Genomic DNA, 17,858 nt, shown 5'->3' with positions numbered 1-17,858 from the left:
CCGCTCGTTATGCAGATTCCTAGCGAGTCGCGACAGATTAGGGACGGGCTTTTTTAAGTCGAGGATGTAAATATTTTGCCTACTAGTATGTCGGACCACGATGAAGTTTTTGCCTTCGATGAATTTGCCTGTCTACGGAGCTGTCATTAGGCGTTAATGAATGCTCTATACTTTTCATCAGCACTAAAAGACATTGTGATCATGAACACTGCTTTCTTGTGATGCTGTGACTGAGCAAAGCGTTCTTGATGGCATGCGCGCTCTCTCTCTCTCTCTCTCTCTCTCTCTCTCTCTCTCTCTCTCTCTCTCTCTCTCTCTCTCTCTCTCTCTCTCTCTCTCTCTCTCTCTCTCTTCCTTGCACCTTGATGAGCGACACCGCCGCTGCCAAGATTTGGCGAGGCAAGGGCGGGCTAAGGCAGGCGATGCCCTCGCGGGCACGGTGAGGACGTCACAACCCCTCTCCCGTGGCCGGTGAGGGCATTGCAGCCTTGCTCAAAGACCCGCAGGGATAAAATAAATAAAAAATTATAAAATTAATTTTACGTTAGCGTTGTATAGTGTAAGATGACTGGTATTCATGTCGGTATTTTTCGGTCAAAATTATCCGGATGAATTCAATCGATAAAATATGAAGAAGTTTAACACTTAAAAAAGATAAGATCATTGGTATAATTATAACAGCACTTGTAATCATGGTAGCAAAATTGTTGATGATCGAGCGACCAATTTCCATTTTTTTTCATCCCTTTTTTCCCAAAAAAAAAAATTCGAACCTGAATTTTTATTAAAAAAATGTATCTACTCATCCTCCAGAACTAAGTGCAATCCACGTGGCATACTTGACGCCAAAATTGCGTTCGACTCGATGGCATGTTTTTTTTTTTTTTTTGGGTTGGAGACTCGATGACATTGAAACGTGGGAAAAAAATATATGTAATCTTAATTAAATGTCATTAATATAATTTTTGAATTGTATTAAATGCTGTCAAGAGCTCCTCTTGATTTTAATCGAGGTTTACTTATTGAATATATTTTTATATTTTTTATTATTTAAAAATATTATTTGAGAAATACTTATCTGATAATACTGTTTATTCATTGATTAAAAAATCGTGTCATAAAAAATAAATGATGGTTTTATCAAATTATTAAGTTAGCAAATTTCAAGGTGTTTTTGCGGCTCAAGAAGTTATTAACATAATCTCACATAGTCAATTAAGGCTGTCCTTTCGACAAAAAATAAAATAAAATTAAGGCTGTCCTTTCTTTAAAGTTGTCACGCAAGCTTATCGTTTCTCTCTCTCTTACTCTCATTTAAAGAAGACATTTTTTGCACTGTTGCTTTCGTTTTCCTCAGAGCGAGAGAGAGAGAGAGAGAGAGATGGCTTCGACGCTGGTTTTGGTGGTGGTGTTCGTCTTCGATTTGATAGCTTTCGCGCTCGCCGTCGCGGCGGAGCAGCGGAGGAACACTGTGAGTGATCGCTGTTCAGTGTGCTCAGCTCAAGCATTATTGTTATTATTATTATTATTATTATTTTGCTGTTTCTGTGCATCTGTCTCGCTTCTCTTTCCTTTGCATTTTGTGGTGTGCTTGTTGGTGTCCTGCTGAGACTTTTTGAGGTTTTGGGTCTGAGACTCCGGAGTAGTCTGGATAATTTCCCGAGGAATCTTCCATGAGTTGTCTAGCTTGAGTTGGTGGCTGTGAATTTGTTGCATGGGTCGTTCTGGAAAGGTTGGTGCCGTGCGGGTGGTCTGCTCGGCTTAGAGAACTCGCCTTCTGCTGAAACTTTTGAGCGCCCTGTGTCGGAGATGGGCTCGGGATTTTCTGGGAGAAATTGCCGGCGGTTTCGAGCTGGAACGCATGTTTAATCGTTCGAGGCTATATTTTTTGTCTGATGTCAGTGACGTATGGTTTTGCTTGTGTTGTAGTTGGTTGACCTTGATGTCCTTGCCGAGAATTTATACTGGTTTCCTATGTCCATAATGGGTGTTATAGTATGTGACGTGTTTTTTTCTGTTGTTTGGATACAAATCTACTTTTGAATTTTGTTTCCTTTTGCTATTCTCTTCTGGATCGATATGAACTTTGCGGAAGTATCGGTGAATCTAGTTCTTCAATGCATGAACTTGAAGCCTTAGCTCGTGTGTTGGTGAGCTCATTGAACTTTGTGGAAGTGTTGATGGATTTAGTTCTTTAACAAGTGAACTCGAAGCCTTTAGCTCTTGTTATAGTGAGCTTATTGAAGGACATGATCCAGTCTGTAATAGTGAGCTTCTCTTGCTCTTTTTGAGGTCAGTGTTTGTGCTCTGTGTTCTGTTTGGTTTCTCTGTTGTCAGTGGGGATGCGGGTGGTTCCTGGATCCACTCTTTGATGTTCTTGTGCTTATATTTGTTTGCCATAGAGCAAGGACAGATTTGTAGGAATTACTTGGGAAAGTAGTAGCTTTAGAGGAATGGCTTTGTAAACTAAATTTAAAGTTCTGAATCATGATTTCATCTGCTAGAAAATGATCTTAGATCATGTGTTGGCAGTTAAAAAATGACTGCAACTGTATGCTTAACTACTTAAGTGGCTTTACTAACTGACCTTTCTACATTTCCTCCTGTCCATTCTGCTTACTGGGCAGCTTTAGTTGCGTGGTTTGTGTAGTTTATGTGAGTGTGTTCACTTTAAGCTTGTTTGGCTTGTATTGAGGCTAGTCATCCCGAGAAGTTCTTGATGAAATGAAGATTAACTTACCTACCTGGGAAAAAGGGGTTCTGGTGTATATTCAGCAACAAGATTTTCAATAATTATACAAATGATGGCAAGTCCCATGACCTGACTATGCAGGCTTGAAAGAAACAGTGAAGTGCTTTCCTTTTCCTTTAATTTTTCCTTCTTTGAAAAGTAAAGGAAATTTTGGGATTGACCGTGTTGTTGGAGTCTCAATATACATGTTGATTATGTTATATCCTGTAATTTTGGGTTTCTTGTTCTTTTGTACTTGAACATAGTATGAATCCATGTGTGCAGTCTCAATGACACACATGATTGTCTTCCATTACTGACTTCCAGTTAGTGATGGTTCTGTTGTTGCTTTGTGCAATATGAACATTCAGCTCGAGTCAGTACCTAGTCAAGCTAAGACTCTGGAACATGTCCACGAAGATATTAACAGTTGTCACCTACCAGTCCAACAATACTCGTGAAGTTTCTCTTGGGCTTATATTTCATATCAAGATGTGCAATATAAGACATACATGATGTGTATATACTAGTCATGACAACTATAAGTAGTGTGGATTGCTTACTCTGGTCTATCTCATCTGAGAATGTTATTTCTGCAGGCCACGATTGTGGAAGATACTGCAAAAAAGTTCAAATATTGTCATTATGATTCAGACATTGCAACTGGGTTAGGCGTGGGATCCCTATTGTTCCTTTTGGCTAGTCAGCTTCTGATAGTGGCGGTGAGCAGATGCTTATGTTGTGGTAAGGCTCTGAGGCCAAGTGGTGCTAGGACTTGGGCCATAGTACTCTTCATTACTTGCTGGTATGTGCTTATCCAAAACTCCACATTCCCCTATCTTGAGACGTGAAATGGGTTTAATGCTAAAGCATCAATTCACTATGCTGTGATGCTTATCTCCACAATTTTCTAGTTCTAGTCATATTTGTCAACCCTCGAGGTGGTGACCCCATGATTATTTTCTTGGCTTTTATCTTGTAGGGTATTCTTTATAATTGCTGAGGCCTGCTTGCTGGCTGGTTCCGTGAGAAATGCTTACCACACCAAATACACTACACTAATTTCCAATAATCCCCCATCATGCGAGACCTTGCGGAAAGGAGTCTTTGGGGCTGGGGCTGCATTTATCATCTTCACGGGCATCGTTTCCGAGCTTTATTATGTTAGCTATTCCAAAGTGAATGAAGCTATCGCACCTTACACCAGAGATACTGGCGTGAGGATGGGGAATCTGTAGCCGACTTTGGTAAGCGGACGGAAGTGTCTCGGTGTACTTGTTGAAGTCGTGTCAACCATAGCTGGGAATTGTTATTGATAGCTGTGTGCATGATAGGAAGTTCCAATTAGATGTCGGTTGACTGCATCCATTAGTTGGGTTACTATTAGATGTTTGCTCAGTCAGGATTGTTCGATTCTGCTCCTGAAGTAAAAGTAGCTTTTCTAACCTTTTAAAATTTACAGATCATGTAGTAATCTCTTTCTTTTTGGATGAGAAACCGTTTGATTGCTTGCTTTTCACTAGGTCAACACAAACGGGATTGCACAGGTTTCATAAATGACCCTCCTGGGTGCACTTAATTATAGTTCATTTGAAATGAATTTGTCTGGTTCAGTGCAATTTTCCTTAGATCAATGTGGTGCCCAGAATGTAAACTCCTGCACTTAATACAAATTCAACCGCTGAGGTTCACATGTACGATACACGAAAACTATGCACATCCGCGATTTGTACATCCATGCATTGATATGTGTTCGCAGGATCTTGAAGGGGTTACTATCGACAGCTTGGAAATCCTCAAACGGTCGATCTCGGGACCGGATTCCCTCGATTTCTCTAGTCGAACGTTTCAATCACAGGTCAGATATGTACATAGCCTATGTAAAAGTGTGGATTAGACAAGTTAGTGGATCTCTTGATGAATGATCATGTTTTAATCTTGAGAAGTGATTATGTCGCCGACTCCTGGTAACATATATAAACTCGACATCGTAGTGTTGTTAGTAAGGTGACTGGGGCTTTCTGTTTCAATAAGTCATAAGGTCTCGAATTCAATTCTTTCTCGACCCGTTCTCTTTGGCCAGACATAAAGGAGTAATTTCTTGCATATCTTCTTTCACTTCAATCTTAGTCATGTACGTATAAAATAGGCCTAATGCCGTCATTTTGATCACAGATTCACAGCACTACACAAACAAAAAGGCAAAAACTTGATGATTGCACTTGAACATCGTTCTTGTTGGCAAGCCTCATATTTGTGACCGCTTTTTTTTTTTTTTTTTTTATGCAAGAGTAATGTTGGGGTCTAATTTGTAAAATAATTCATAATCCGAACCATAAAACTCTAAATGAGTATTCAAGAACGGGACATCTTAAAGTACTTAACGAGAATTCATCACTCATTTGGTAGATTATGTTTGGTAGTCATAACACAGTTGAAACTTGAAACAATCCTTGCGACTGTGAGATGGCAACACTGATTTGAACACTGGGGATGTGTTACATCTAAGTTAAACGCTTAATCACTAAGTCAATCCTTTTGAAAGTTCAGTAAAACTCGAAGGTTTCAAATCTAATAGGATGTCTCTCATTGTTCTTACTCTTGATGTTATATCCACAAAAGCTACTCTTTCTTCATCATATATTTAGCTATGCCCAAGGTTATATGCTAGAAATGGACTAATACCCTTAAAAAGAAAAAAAATTCTAGTTTAACCTTTTTTTTTTTTGGTAAAGAAATTCAAGTTTAACTTTAGTCCCAATTTTATTCTAAAATTTTTTTAGTCTCATAAAAGACTTCGAACTTTTGCTCCAGTCCCAAGTCCATCATAAACTTTTTTTCGTCTCACAAAAAATTATCAATTTTAGGTCCAGGTTCAATTCTATCTTGAAATTTATTTTGTCTCATAAAAAATACCAACTTTTACTTGAGTCTCATATTTGCGTCAGTTAACCCTCCATCCAAAATTGCTCTTAGTGACGTGGCATTTCTACATCATTGCTTTCATGCCAATTCAGTCACAAACTTTTTGATGATTTGCTAATATAGCCATTCCGACCAATTTTGGCCATAAAATACTAACTTGGTAGTCCAGTTAGTGTCAACCGTCCCGTATGGTATGGCCAGCCCTAACGTGAATAATTGTTTGATTTTTTTGAATTTTTATCCTTTTTCTTTCTTTCTTGTTTCCTTTTTCAATTTTTCCTTTCGTTTTCGCTAGTGGCTAGTGAGGACCTAAGGCTTGGGCGAGGCAGCCCTTGCCCAAATCTGGCGAAGTCACCGGACCCTCGCCATCCACAATAAAGAAATGAAAAGTAAATAAATAAATACTTCAAATTTTTTAAAAAAAATTTACAAAAATTGTCAATGTCGGCGTCGCTTGTGCCATGTAGGATGACATGTGTCCACTTCGATGATTTTTGGCCAAAATTAGTTGGATGAACTATATTGACAAATTGTCAAAAGGTTTATAACTCAATTGGCCAAATTATTATGTTTAAGACTGAATTGACACAAATGTACTATTTTTCTTGGTTGAACACAAATGCATTATGTTTAGGACATTTTGAAAAAATTACCAAAAATGTCCTGTCTTAAGCACAAACGCACTATTTTTAGGATATTTTTGGTTACTTTTTCAATTTCCATGTCATCCCAAACAATTTCTTGTTGTATTCGAAATTTGGGTAAAAATTAGAGTAATTAGGTTGGCTTTCTTCAATTGCTCTTACTCTTAAGATAGTTTTCCTTCTAGCTCGCTTGGGATCTTAATTTTTGCACTCAATTTTCACTCTCTCATGCTCGTTTCTCGTTGTCGGAGAGTTTGCGCTCAAGACACTCGGCTCGGGACCCTCAAATAGCTCATGCTTGGGAGTTTTACATCTCTCGATTGCGGAGAGAAATTTTGGATGGAGGGTTAACGGGGACAAATTTGGGACTCAAGTAAGAGTTGGTAGATTTTTACAAGACAAAAAAATGTTTGGAGTAGAATTGGGACTAAACCTAAAGTTGGGCTCTTTTGCCGGACAAAAAAAGTTTAAGATAAAACTAAGATTGGAACCAAAATTGAGAATTTTTTTAGGGTATTAGGCCTGCTAGAAACTATTATACCTCACAATTTACTAAAGGGCCAGCAATAATACCACATACATCGAGCAATCCCAATACAAAATAGACACATTCTTTCGAAATAAATACAGTAGTAAGCAGGTTTAACTATAGTTATGTCAATATGTGAAGTTTACGCGAGTCGATATGATACACTCGCAAATGTAACTACAAAAACAAATTGCTAGTAGTACATTTAGATTAAGAAGAGCCGTGTAAAGTAAATAAGAATGATACGAGATGTCAACTCAGTTCCGAAAGATTTCCCAATAAAATTACACGGTAACTTTAACATTTCAAACTTAGATTCGAAATCGAGAATAGCCCGACCAAGTGGACATATTTGGGTTCTTATACTTTGCAACACAACAGGAAAAATATAACTATATTTTTGCAGGTTCTAACTGCTTTACAACCAGCTAGAGAGCTGTCTGGACAAGAGCAGAGAGAATGATTCTCTCTTCAAGTGGCGAAATAGATTACGAGTAATCAAACAAAACCTTACTCGCAAGATTCAATTATTCAGGACAAATATATATTTGGATTTACACATATCCACAAAGAATCTTCCTATCTCATTTTGTCAGTCCACTCCAGCTGGAGGAAGACCCTACTCATCTAAATCACCATCCCTATCACAATCCAGAAAATCACAACATTCCCCAGAGAAAAAAAAAATCATCGGAAAACCCAAGGCCCAATCAAACTATACACATTATTATTCAAGACGGATTCGGTAATTGGTGACTGATTTAGATATGAAGAAATTACAGATGTGCTTTTTGAGCGTGTGGCCTATAATCTTATTCTGATTAGTCCTCTTGTTATATAGAGCTTGTTTTATTTTGAAATTGTTTGGAATTTGTCTTAATTTGCTGTTGAACTGTGATATTTCTCTCTTATATTTCGAGGAAGTGAACGAAATGTTACTTATTTTGACCAAAAAAAAAAACATCATCAGGAAAACCAAACCCCATCTGAACTGAAATGACACACTATTAATTCTTGCTCTGCACATGCATGCACTCACGTGCATACACAGCTTTGCTTACATGAGAGAGAGAGAGAGAGAGAGAGAGAGAGAGAGAGATATGGAGTTGCAGGCAGTAAAGTAGACGGCTTCAAACGGTCTGGTCTATCTCTCTGCCTAAATTTGTTACAAGTTATAAGAATCAAGTCACAGACACCCAGTTTAATTTTAGAGATTTCAAGAACATCAATCATCACAGATATATCCCAAAAGAACCAAGAAAAAAGAGAAACCAAGGTTATGTATAGTAAAAAAACTAAGCTGCCCTCATAGTGGTTTGGTCTCACCATCATCCCAATTAGGCAAATACAGATTGGTAGAGACCAACTTATCCATATCATCCCAAACCCAGTTATGGCTGGTGCTGTTCATCACCTCCGTGCCGATATTGCCGAAATTCCATGGCTGAGTGCATGTGGAGGTGGGCATGACACTGGTGGTGATGATTGTTGAGCACTCCTCAAGATGTGGCTTGTATTCTCTTGTTTGAGCATCCGCAGTCGACGAGAAGCCGAAGGACGAGATCGGTGTCGAAGAGCAAGTGTTTCTCACCAAAGGGCTTGAGCTTTGAAGCGAAGGGAAGTGAAGATTCGCAGCTTCAGGTGTAGAGAGTGATGAGCCCAAAAAGACGTTGCTGTTGCTGCACAAGTTATCGAGGGGAGGTGGATGAAAAATCAATGCCTGATAGAGCATTTCGTTCAGGTCTTTCTGATCACAAGCTTCACTTTGGAGACCTTGAAATTTTTGCTTTTCGGGGGCTTGAACCGGGGCACCGGAGGCGGCGGCGGCGGAGGTCAAGATGCTGCGCGAGCCAGCAGATCTGGAGTTCACTGCTGCGGAGGAGGGGTGAGAGGGTTTCGGCCTCTTATTCTTTCGACCGCCGCCCACCGGGACGTTGCGGAGGGTCCCGCCTTTCGTCCAGTGCCTCTTGCAGGTCTTGCAGAAGTGCCTGGGCTGCGACTTGTTGTAGTTGTTGTAGTAACAGAACTTGGTGTTTATGGAGTCGCACCTGGGACACTTCAACGGCTCTGATGGCTGATGGAGCTGCTGGTTCTGGTGTTGCAGAGGCCTCTTCATTGGAAGAGACTTGGGAATCTCTAGGGTTTGGGGGCAATCCTGCAACAAAGACTGGTTCCAATCAAACCCATCATTCGAAACTTGCTTTGTACTCAAACCCATCTCTAGTTTCCTCTATCAAATCCACCCTCCAAAGCTAACCGGGCTTCAAACTAGCGGCTGATCGAACTCCGAAACACCAAAGGAGAAAGGGAAAGTGAGGAAAAAGAGTCAACAGAGATTCCTTTCAAGCTAGCCTTTGGATCTTAGCGCAAGGAGAGAGATCAATCTGAATCTGAAGAAGATGAGGAAGACCAGACTGCGTTTTATGAGCCGAAGGGTGCTCTGTGCAGGAAAACTAATGGATGATGATGGTGATGATGGTTTTGGCCGGCGAGATGATGCCAAGAAATGTTCAGGAAGGTGGTGAGAAGTTTGCATATCTTGAACTGTCTCTCTCTCTCTCTCTCACTGTCTCTATCTACATGTACCTGTGTATGGATGAATCTATCTGTGAAAGGAACATGAGAGGGAAGGTTGAGGGAGGTTTTTCGTATGGTTCAAGAGAGTTTTGGTGGATTTTTGTGTGACTTGTTGGTTTCTGCGCGCTTGTGGTGAGAGAGCCCTTATATAAAAACTACACAGAAGCAAAGCAAATTTTGCATTATCATCTTCTCTTCCCTCTTCACACATCATTATTTTCATAGAGAGAGGGAGAGAGATTTTACTTAATCCTGAAGGTGAAGGTGGGCTACTGACACGTGGACGTATGATGGAGGTGGGTTTCTGACACGTGGACGTATGGTTGCCGTTGATAGTGCTTTTCCTCCTCATGTATTCGTGCGCCAAAAAGGAATATCATTCCCCTCCATGCCACATTGCCCATTGCCATTGCATGTGCATTAGCTTTTTCCCTTAGTAAACATTAAGCTTTGAGTGGAAGTTGCACGAACCATTTCCTGGATGGATCATTCCATGTATCTTTCCCTTGTGGCCAAAGCAATCCAAATGTGCTCAGAATAAACATCCAATATATGTTTGGTGTGTGTATTTGACTAAGGAGAAATGTTCAAAGTAGCAATAAATAAGTTTCACTAAATCTTATGTGCCGAACAATGTGTATAGTCTTAACTAGTGAATTGAGCGAAGCAAATGACCCTAGCCTCGACTGGGACATCAAGAAATTCGCAGTCAATTGTCAGAAGCTCCAATGATATTCTTAAGTGAGTGGGTTACATTCGAAAAGTCAATGTGAATACCATAAATACCTCAATATTCTAGGCATAATTCACAGTTCTTATGCCCTTTTTCGAGCGGGAATTCTTCGACATTTCTCCCGCTCCTCGTAGTCGTGCATGAATGTTCCTTTTGCAATTTTCAAAGGTTTTATGATAACATTGTGAGTGACAAGATGTAATCTTTGTCAATAAGGGGGAAAAGATTCTTTACACCTTGTAACGTGAGATTCCACATGCAATTTCCAGCATGAATCAACCTTATCAGGGTCGACCCGTGAAAGAGACAACTCATGAACTCCTTTGTCACGGCACGAATAACTTGCTTTCCTGGCATACAAAATATCAATTTCCCAATCAATTATAAACCTATCATCCATATGCCAACTTAGTCTATAACTTTTTATTCAATCCTAAACCTTCGTCCAAAATTTCAATATATTTATAATCAATTTTCGCCAGAAATCACGATCCGGCATGTTGGCGATGAAATTGGCCGGAACGACTCTATTGAAGTTCCGCTCAAAGGTTTAGGACATTATTGGCAAAATTGAAAATTTTAATATCGAATTGACATCCATATAATAAGTTTAGAACCGGTTGAACAATTTCCTAAGTTTTGTTAGCACGTATCGAACTTCATTGACTCGCATTTCCTTCATTGGTCTTTATAATTTATCATTGAAAAGAAAACTACATTAATAGGGTTTATCCGATTTATATCGGCAAATGATCTAATTGCCATCCTTCCTTTCGATGGGTCTTCATCTTTTCGATTTAGAGCGAAGAAAAGAACTTTATAGGCGCTCGCTCGTTCCTATTAGTAAAGCTACTTGATCATCTTCAGATTGGTGTACCTTCTCGTGTCGCGAACTATATGCTACATCGTTCTTTTACGAGGTTCATATACATGCGATTTTTATCTACCTATTAGCAAAAGCTGTTGGATCGAAGTTTTTAACATGACATCGAAGTGAGGTTATATTCTACTGTCGCTTGTTTGATGACTTTTATTTTCTCCCCTGCCCCCATTATCATAACCTCTGCCGAGCGTACAGACCAGAAATAGAGAATTGGGTGGATGCATGAGATCTTTGGAGATAATTTCTAAGGGCCTATAGGCATGTGATTCCACGTTACCCAGTTGAAGTACATGTTTCATCATCCCATGCACGTGTAGGGCGGTCGCTTGTTTCCCTATATTATTGGTCGGTTTATTTATTTTGTGTGTCTTATCATTTTTCCCAATTCCTTTTCTGTATACTTCTATAAGGGAAAGGACAATCATGTACCGTCTAGGGTTTAGCTAGACGGCTAGGGATTGCAGCTGAGGATGTGGTAATTTCAAGTACACTCATTATTGCCAGCTTCGACGACAACTTGCGTTGGTAATACCGAATCTTGGGTCTTGTCAAATTGGTTATCACCGGCCACACAATATATATATATATATATATATATATATATATATATATATATATATGCGCGCGCGTGTCAAGTGACGGGTGACGACATCCGGGGCTAGATGGTTTTTTTTTTTCCCACATTTTTTTTCTTCCGGTTTTTAAATTTTTGTGTTGTGTTCGGAATAAAAAGAAAAAATTACTGTCACAAAAAATTTCAAACTGATATATTTATGATAAATTTACCTCAAATTAGTATATCCGTGACAAATTTACTCTTCGTTAGTTTCCATTAAATTGAGTTCGGACCACGAAAAATCTAAACTAGTACACGTGTGACAAACGGAGGGTGAATGCCCCAAACCGACTCGTAAACTACCACGTGACATCTAACTTAATAATTTGACGGCAAAATTTAATACAAAACGAACGAAGAGGTAAATTTGTCACTTGTGTACCAGTTTAAGATTTTTTATGGTAAAAAATATTAATTTAAGGTAAATTTATCACATGTATACCATGTTAGGGTTTTTCATGGTATTGACCCTAAAAAGAATGTCTGGATTTTATTATTTTGAGAAAACAGCATATTAAAAGCTCATGTTTTTTGAAGAGAAAATAAGGAATTTTAATTTCACAATTTTACTAACTGGATGAATTTTTTTTTTTTTGAATAATTGCTTCCATTTCCTTCAAAATGGAATTAGTCTACTATTAATTAAAAATCGGGCGTCTTGACTTGCACAACAGCGTAGCCAAATATGTTTTCGCAATTGTTATCCATATTGTAATTTCCCAAATTTTGTTGTCGTTCACTATTTTTATCTTTACTCGCTAAAGCCGATTCAAGTTATAAAAAAAAAAAAAAGGACATTTTCATTTTCATGGAAAATAAAAAATAATATTTTTTTGCCGCGAATCAAGTAGGCCTTTTGAATACCCTAATGTCTTGCTTTAGTATTTGGTGATTAGATTACGTTTGGCACAATGAGCATTAATAAAAAAATATTTCCAATAAATAAAAAGGGCTGAGCTGCCGGACTAAATAGCATCGACACGCGAAGCGGCACGACACGACAGGACATGACAAGCCGACATGCGTCCAACATCGACACGGAGGCCTTTGGAGGGTGCCCGTGGTTCCTTGATGCCAGAAGAATAATCTACATCTAATCCCTATAATTTGTTATCCCCCGTTAAAGATGGCGCTCTCTGTTAAACTCCCGCTTCGTCTCGTAACAAAATAAGAGAGAGCTCTTGACGGTGGTTTACAGGACAATCACTAATTTAATATCATCCAAATTGTCAGAATAAACGAAATAAAATATATAGTTTGGCTATTAAAAATTTAATTCTCCGCTTTAGATTTCCTAATCAATCAAGGGTTCCACTTCCTTTAAATAAGTAAATAAGATTCCTTCATCATTATCAGACTCAATAGTCAAAATATAGTTGTTGTGTGGATTATCAAAAGACATGTCTTAATCAAATTTTTATCTTAAAAAAAAAAACCTTAACTAACCCATGCGACTTCTATGATTAGGATCGGATCTGGATAAGGGTCACTCCGAGGTTTTTTTTTTTTTTTGGTGGGTGGGGTGGCGGTTTTTCAGGTGAAATCATACTTAAATTTAATCTTAGGGTTTCGATTGGTTTCGACTTGGGCTACCAAAATGCGAGCTCTTTCTAAGTGCAAATTATCTCGGGTCGAGTCGGCTCGGGTCCAAGTGGTTCGATATCCTTCCTACAGAAGTAGCTATCGGACCTTTGTCCATAGGGATCGGTTTTTGAGCAAGTTCGTCGAATCGGGCACACGAAAGTATCAACTCCAACAATTTTTTTTTATTTATAAAATCGGCTGTACAATCAGGACCACAAGACCCACGTGCGAGTAAATAATTAATGCGTGCATGACTGGAGAGAATATTGTGATCAAAATTAAACAATCGTAGCTTATTCTATAAAAAGATATTATTCTCAGACAATGCGTACACAAATCAAACACGGTCAGGTCAGTTAGGTACAAGCTTTGAGGTTGTGGTGGCGTTTTCCTCATTCTGAGAGAGAGAAACGTAGCAATCTGAAGGGAATGTTTGTCGGGCGACTTTGAAAACGACCCGGGAAAACTTTAAATTAAATTAATCCCACGAGAAATTCGTACTTAGATTCCAATTCTGAAGGGGTCTAATTATTCGACCGAGAAGCTAAAGACCCATCATTCCCTTCCTTGGTACTTTTAAGTCAGTCATTAATTATGTTTAATTAGTGAGATTTTAATTGTGGAGCCAAGGGTTATTAGTTTATAATTGACTAGGCCAGTGGGTACTACGCATGCCGAATTAAGAATCGTTCTATCAGAATGAATGAGATGGTCGCACGTGTTGGCAATTGAGGAGTCCAGGTTGGAGGTTAGATCTAATGCTGGGATTAGTGGAATTGATTAGTTAGATCTGCTTAATCAACTTGATTAAGCAAAGATACGGAGTTGATGTGGTCCAATTCAAAAGTATAAGCGAATAAGCGGAGGGATGTGATTGAAGAGCGTATGAAGCCATAGACAACGCGACATGGGGAATAGCAAGATTTGACAAATAGGGGCCTGCATACACAAACTATATACTAAGGCATAACTCGGGATGGAGACCACATGTACATGGAGAAAATATTAGGTAAGCCGGTCTTACTATGTAAGCGGTAGGACAATCCATCCAGTGCTCATCACGTGTCCAGATAGCCTCACCGGTCAATCTGTTTGTCTTCATCACCGTTTCCTCCCTATTTCTTCCCTTTTTTTTCCCTTTTTTCCTGTCTTTTCCTTTGCTTGTGGTCAATACTCGGCCATGGCCAGCAAGGGCATTGCAACCCCTCACTAGTGACAGGTGAGGGTTGTTCTCGCCGGATCTGGTGAGCCTTGTAGCCTAGTAAAGGATTGCCCTTGCTGGATTTAGCAAGGGTCGAGCCCTTGTCAGATCCGGAGAGGGCTAGGGCAAGGACAAAAAACCAATGAGTGGAGTGACAACGGAGGAGGAGTCGCCGATGAAGAAACATTCAAACAGCCTGGTGGTGTTGAAGGTGCCGGTGGAGTTGGTGGCGAAGCCGTGGTCAATGTGGAAGGAGATGTTACTCACGTAGAAAAGAAGAAGAAGAATAAGCGGATAGCAAGAAGAGAGACAAAATATGAAATGCAAGCTCCAATTGGACACATAACGATCAATGAGTGGAGTGTCTTTCCACTTACATAGCAAGACAAGCTTACATAATATTTTCTCACATGTATATACAAAGTACATGAACTTCATGGACAAGCGATGCGGAGTATTTTTAAAGATTAATTTATCTAGGAGATAACTATTTTGTGGTGGCGGCAGGTCATATCTCCACCACTATTCAAATTATCTTCCCATCATCGTTTCGAACAATGAACTGAATCGATTAATCGTCGCAAATGAAGCGAGTTGCATCTCCATATGTGACTGGTTTTTGTCAAGATTGAACGGAAATTGCATAATTGCAATTCATAGATAGACAAGGTGGGACAACTTAGGGATAACCATGGTCATGATCATGACAAGCAAAGAAAAAATTCATGGTCGACCGAGACCGGGCATCACTTCTGAAAGGGAAGTGAATGCTACTTTTGTTTCCCGCCTTCTATTTTTTTCGGGACACGAGACTCGAGATCGTGTTATTTTTTCACGTTGGCGTAGCGTATGTGCTGAGCGGGCAGGTCCTATGAGGGTCCCTTCCATCCTCAGGGAACCCGATTTGGTTTAGTACTTGGACTGTATGGTCAATTAACATCTCTAAGCTTCAAGGGCAATAATGTCGTCACGAGACAAGTTGTGTCCAACCATCAACTAAGGTCTTAGCATAAAATTGATGCAATTTTTTTGTAACTGAGGTACCAAGGTAATTATCTCAGTGGTGACAAGTGAATAGTTATGGAAGGATAGATGTGTCAAGAGCTGCTCTAAGTCTCTAACGAAAAACCCTAGATTGAGGAAAATCAGCTTATTGTCAATTTGAGTTCTAATGCCAAAATCGACCATACATGCTAATGCGAAAATTGGCAATACTGCACACGTGTCCTTTGGTCACTAATCCATCAAATGGTGAAGCTAAATTGCTAAAAATCTGGAGCAAAACGTTGGCCAACTAGGTGGGGTCTGCTATATGAATCCAATTACGCTATTCCGCTCAATTCTTGATTAGATCCTCTGTAAACTCTAAATATCGCATAATTTTCTTTTGGGATAGTGACACAAATGGTCCTTGAACTTTCTCCTAACGCGCAATGTGCTTTTGAACTATGAATTCGTTCAATGTGGTCCCTTAACTTTAGTCCAATGTGCAATATCATCCATGAACTTTTAATTTGCTCAATGTGGTCCCCGATATTTAGCCCAATATGCAATTTCAAATCCAAATTTTAAATTTGTTCAATGTAATCCCTGAACTTTCGATACATGTTCAGTTTAGTTACTGAATTGTATGAAAATGTTCATTGTTGTCCTTCCATTAATTCAAGTTTAGGGATGACATTGAATATCTTCATACAATCTAGGGACTAAGTCGAACATCTACCAAAAGTTCAATGACCAGAATGAATAAATTAAAAGTTCAAGGACGCAATTGTCTCAACTTATTCTCAATCGAAGAAACACTCATTTGTCATTAATTTCTAATCATGACTTTCCTCGTGTGCTCACCAACCTAACGAAACATTCTCGTCTCGCCTCCGCTCATTTTGACCGCACAGCACAGCACACTCCGTGCCATGCATAAACCATCGCCGATCTCCCTGCTTATAGAGCTAACCCTTTTTCACAAAAAATGTGACATTTCTGAAAATTATTTTTCATTCAGTCATTATTTACGAAAATTACAATATTTTTCGATATTTAGCTGAAACTCGAAATTGAACTTGAAAATATTTTTCGTTATTTGATAAGGAAACTCTTATTTGATTTATATAAATTTGCGTACGCATAGACTATTCAAGCGTTAGTGACCGACTCATGAAAAGCCGAGGAGTTGGGCACGAGAATAAGAGTCCCAGGCCCGGATCTCCAACTCCCGGGGACGAGCACGGGTACCGGTCCCGAGCCCATAGAAACCGAGCTAGAGAATCCGAATGCCTGTGCCCAACCTCTTCGCCTCAACCTTGGTCCACAGAGGTTGAGCATAGAACCTCAGCATCCGTGCTCGGGATCCCGTCTCATGTGCCTAGGTACATCGAGGTTTGGGCCCGAGACCCCGGTACCCGGGCCAGGACTCGATGGACTCGGGCACTAGGGTCCCAAGCTACGACCTCGATGGACTTAGACACGGGATCGATGGACACGGGATCCGGGCGGGGAGCATGGGGATCTCGAGTCCGGCCTCAATTAACCTTGGCTCGGGCGTGGGGCACTCGAGCACCGGTACTAGGGTCCCGGGCCCTACATCGATGGACCCGAGCTTGCCCTTTGTGGGCCCCGATAAACCAGGCCTAGTCGCCGAGGGTCCGAGATCAAGCGTTGGGGTTCTCGTGTCCAAGCGCAAAGTTTACGGGTTAAGCCCTAGCATCTAGTAATATTTCGAAAAGTGATATTCAATCTTTTAAACAGGAAATCATTTTCCTGGTTTTAAGCATGGGTAGGGAAAATGTTTTCCTAGTTGACTAGGAAAATATTTTCCATTGACTCATTTTCCCAAGCAATCCAAACATTGGAAAATGGGGAAAATGTTTTCCCAAAAAATAAACGGAGCCTTTGAGAAGAACCTTGGATTAACCTTACTGATATAAGCAAGTCTTTTTGTGAGGAAAATTGTCCAAAAAATCTCAAACCTATTGTGCGGCTATTTGGCCAATTTAATTCTGAACTTTTTGACAATTTAGTCCTTCCCGCCAATGTTAGCTAGAAATCGATTACGTGGATGACGGCCCTCACCTCGCACAGATCCGGGCGGGCGAGGGCGGTGCGGCCCTCGCCAAGGCCCCAATGACCCCCGCCGCCTTTGAGAAGAAGAGCAGCTAGGATCAGGACAAAATGGGCCAAATTAAAATTTTTAAAATTTGAATTAGCCTCTTAAGCTTTTTGAATTAGCTGCCGTACAATTTTTTGGACAATTATATCGTTCCCCGTCTACGTGCTCTAAGTGAAGTGACCACCCCATTATACATCTTCTTCCGTCGTATGCTTTCAGGCAACACATGCCCCCTTCTTTTCGAGAACCCTCCAAAGTGTTTCTCCTTGTACTCAAACCATATATTTCCTCCAGACATAAGGATGGCCAATTCAAATTCTTTGTCG

At 39.9% G+C, this 17,858-nt stretch overlaps 2 protein-coding genes across 2 annotated transcripts; one reads left to right on the top strand and one right to left on the bottom strand.

The window, feature by feature from the left end:
- The first annotated feature begins 1,278 nt into the window (after positions 1 to 1,278).
- LOC115739821 lies at positions 1,279 to 4,236 on the top strand. Its single transcript, XM_030673097.2, has 3 exons — positions 1,279 to 1,471; positions 3,331 to 3,536; positions 3,714 to 4,236. Exons 1-3 carry the CDS (start codon positions 1,382 to 1,384, stop codon positions 3,967 to 3,969), a joined length of 552 nt encoding a protein of 183 aa, XP_030528957.1. The 5' UTR covers positions 1,279 to 1,381; the 3' UTR covers positions 3,970 to 4,236.
- Positions 4,237 to 7,945: 3,709 nt separating this feature from the next.
- LOC115739820 (dof zinc finger protein DOF1.4-like) lies at positions 7,946 to 9,598 on the bottom strand. Its single transcript, XM_048285909.1, has one exon. The coding sequence runs from the start codon at positions 9,045 to 9,047 to the stop codon at positions 8,136 to 8,138; it is 912 nt and encodes a 303-aa protein (XP_048141866.1). The 5' UTR covers positions 9,048 to 9,598; the 3' UTR covers positions 7,946 to 8,135.
- Between the last annotated feature and the right edge of the window lie 8,260 nt (positions 9,599 to 17,858).

The sequence above is a fragment of the Rhodamnia argentea genome, chromosome 9 (assembly GCF_020921035.1).
Source record: "Rhodamnia argentea isolate NSW1041297 chromosome 9, ASM2092103v1, whole genome shotgun sequence".
In the NCBI taxonomy this organism is placed as follows: Eukaryota; Viridiplantae; Streptophyta; class Magnoliopsida; order Myrtales; family Myrtaceae; genus Rhodamnia; species Rhodamnia argentea.
The sequence above is the reverse complement of the archived record's forward strand: the minus strand, read 5'-3'. Positions and strand labels throughout refer to the sequence as shown.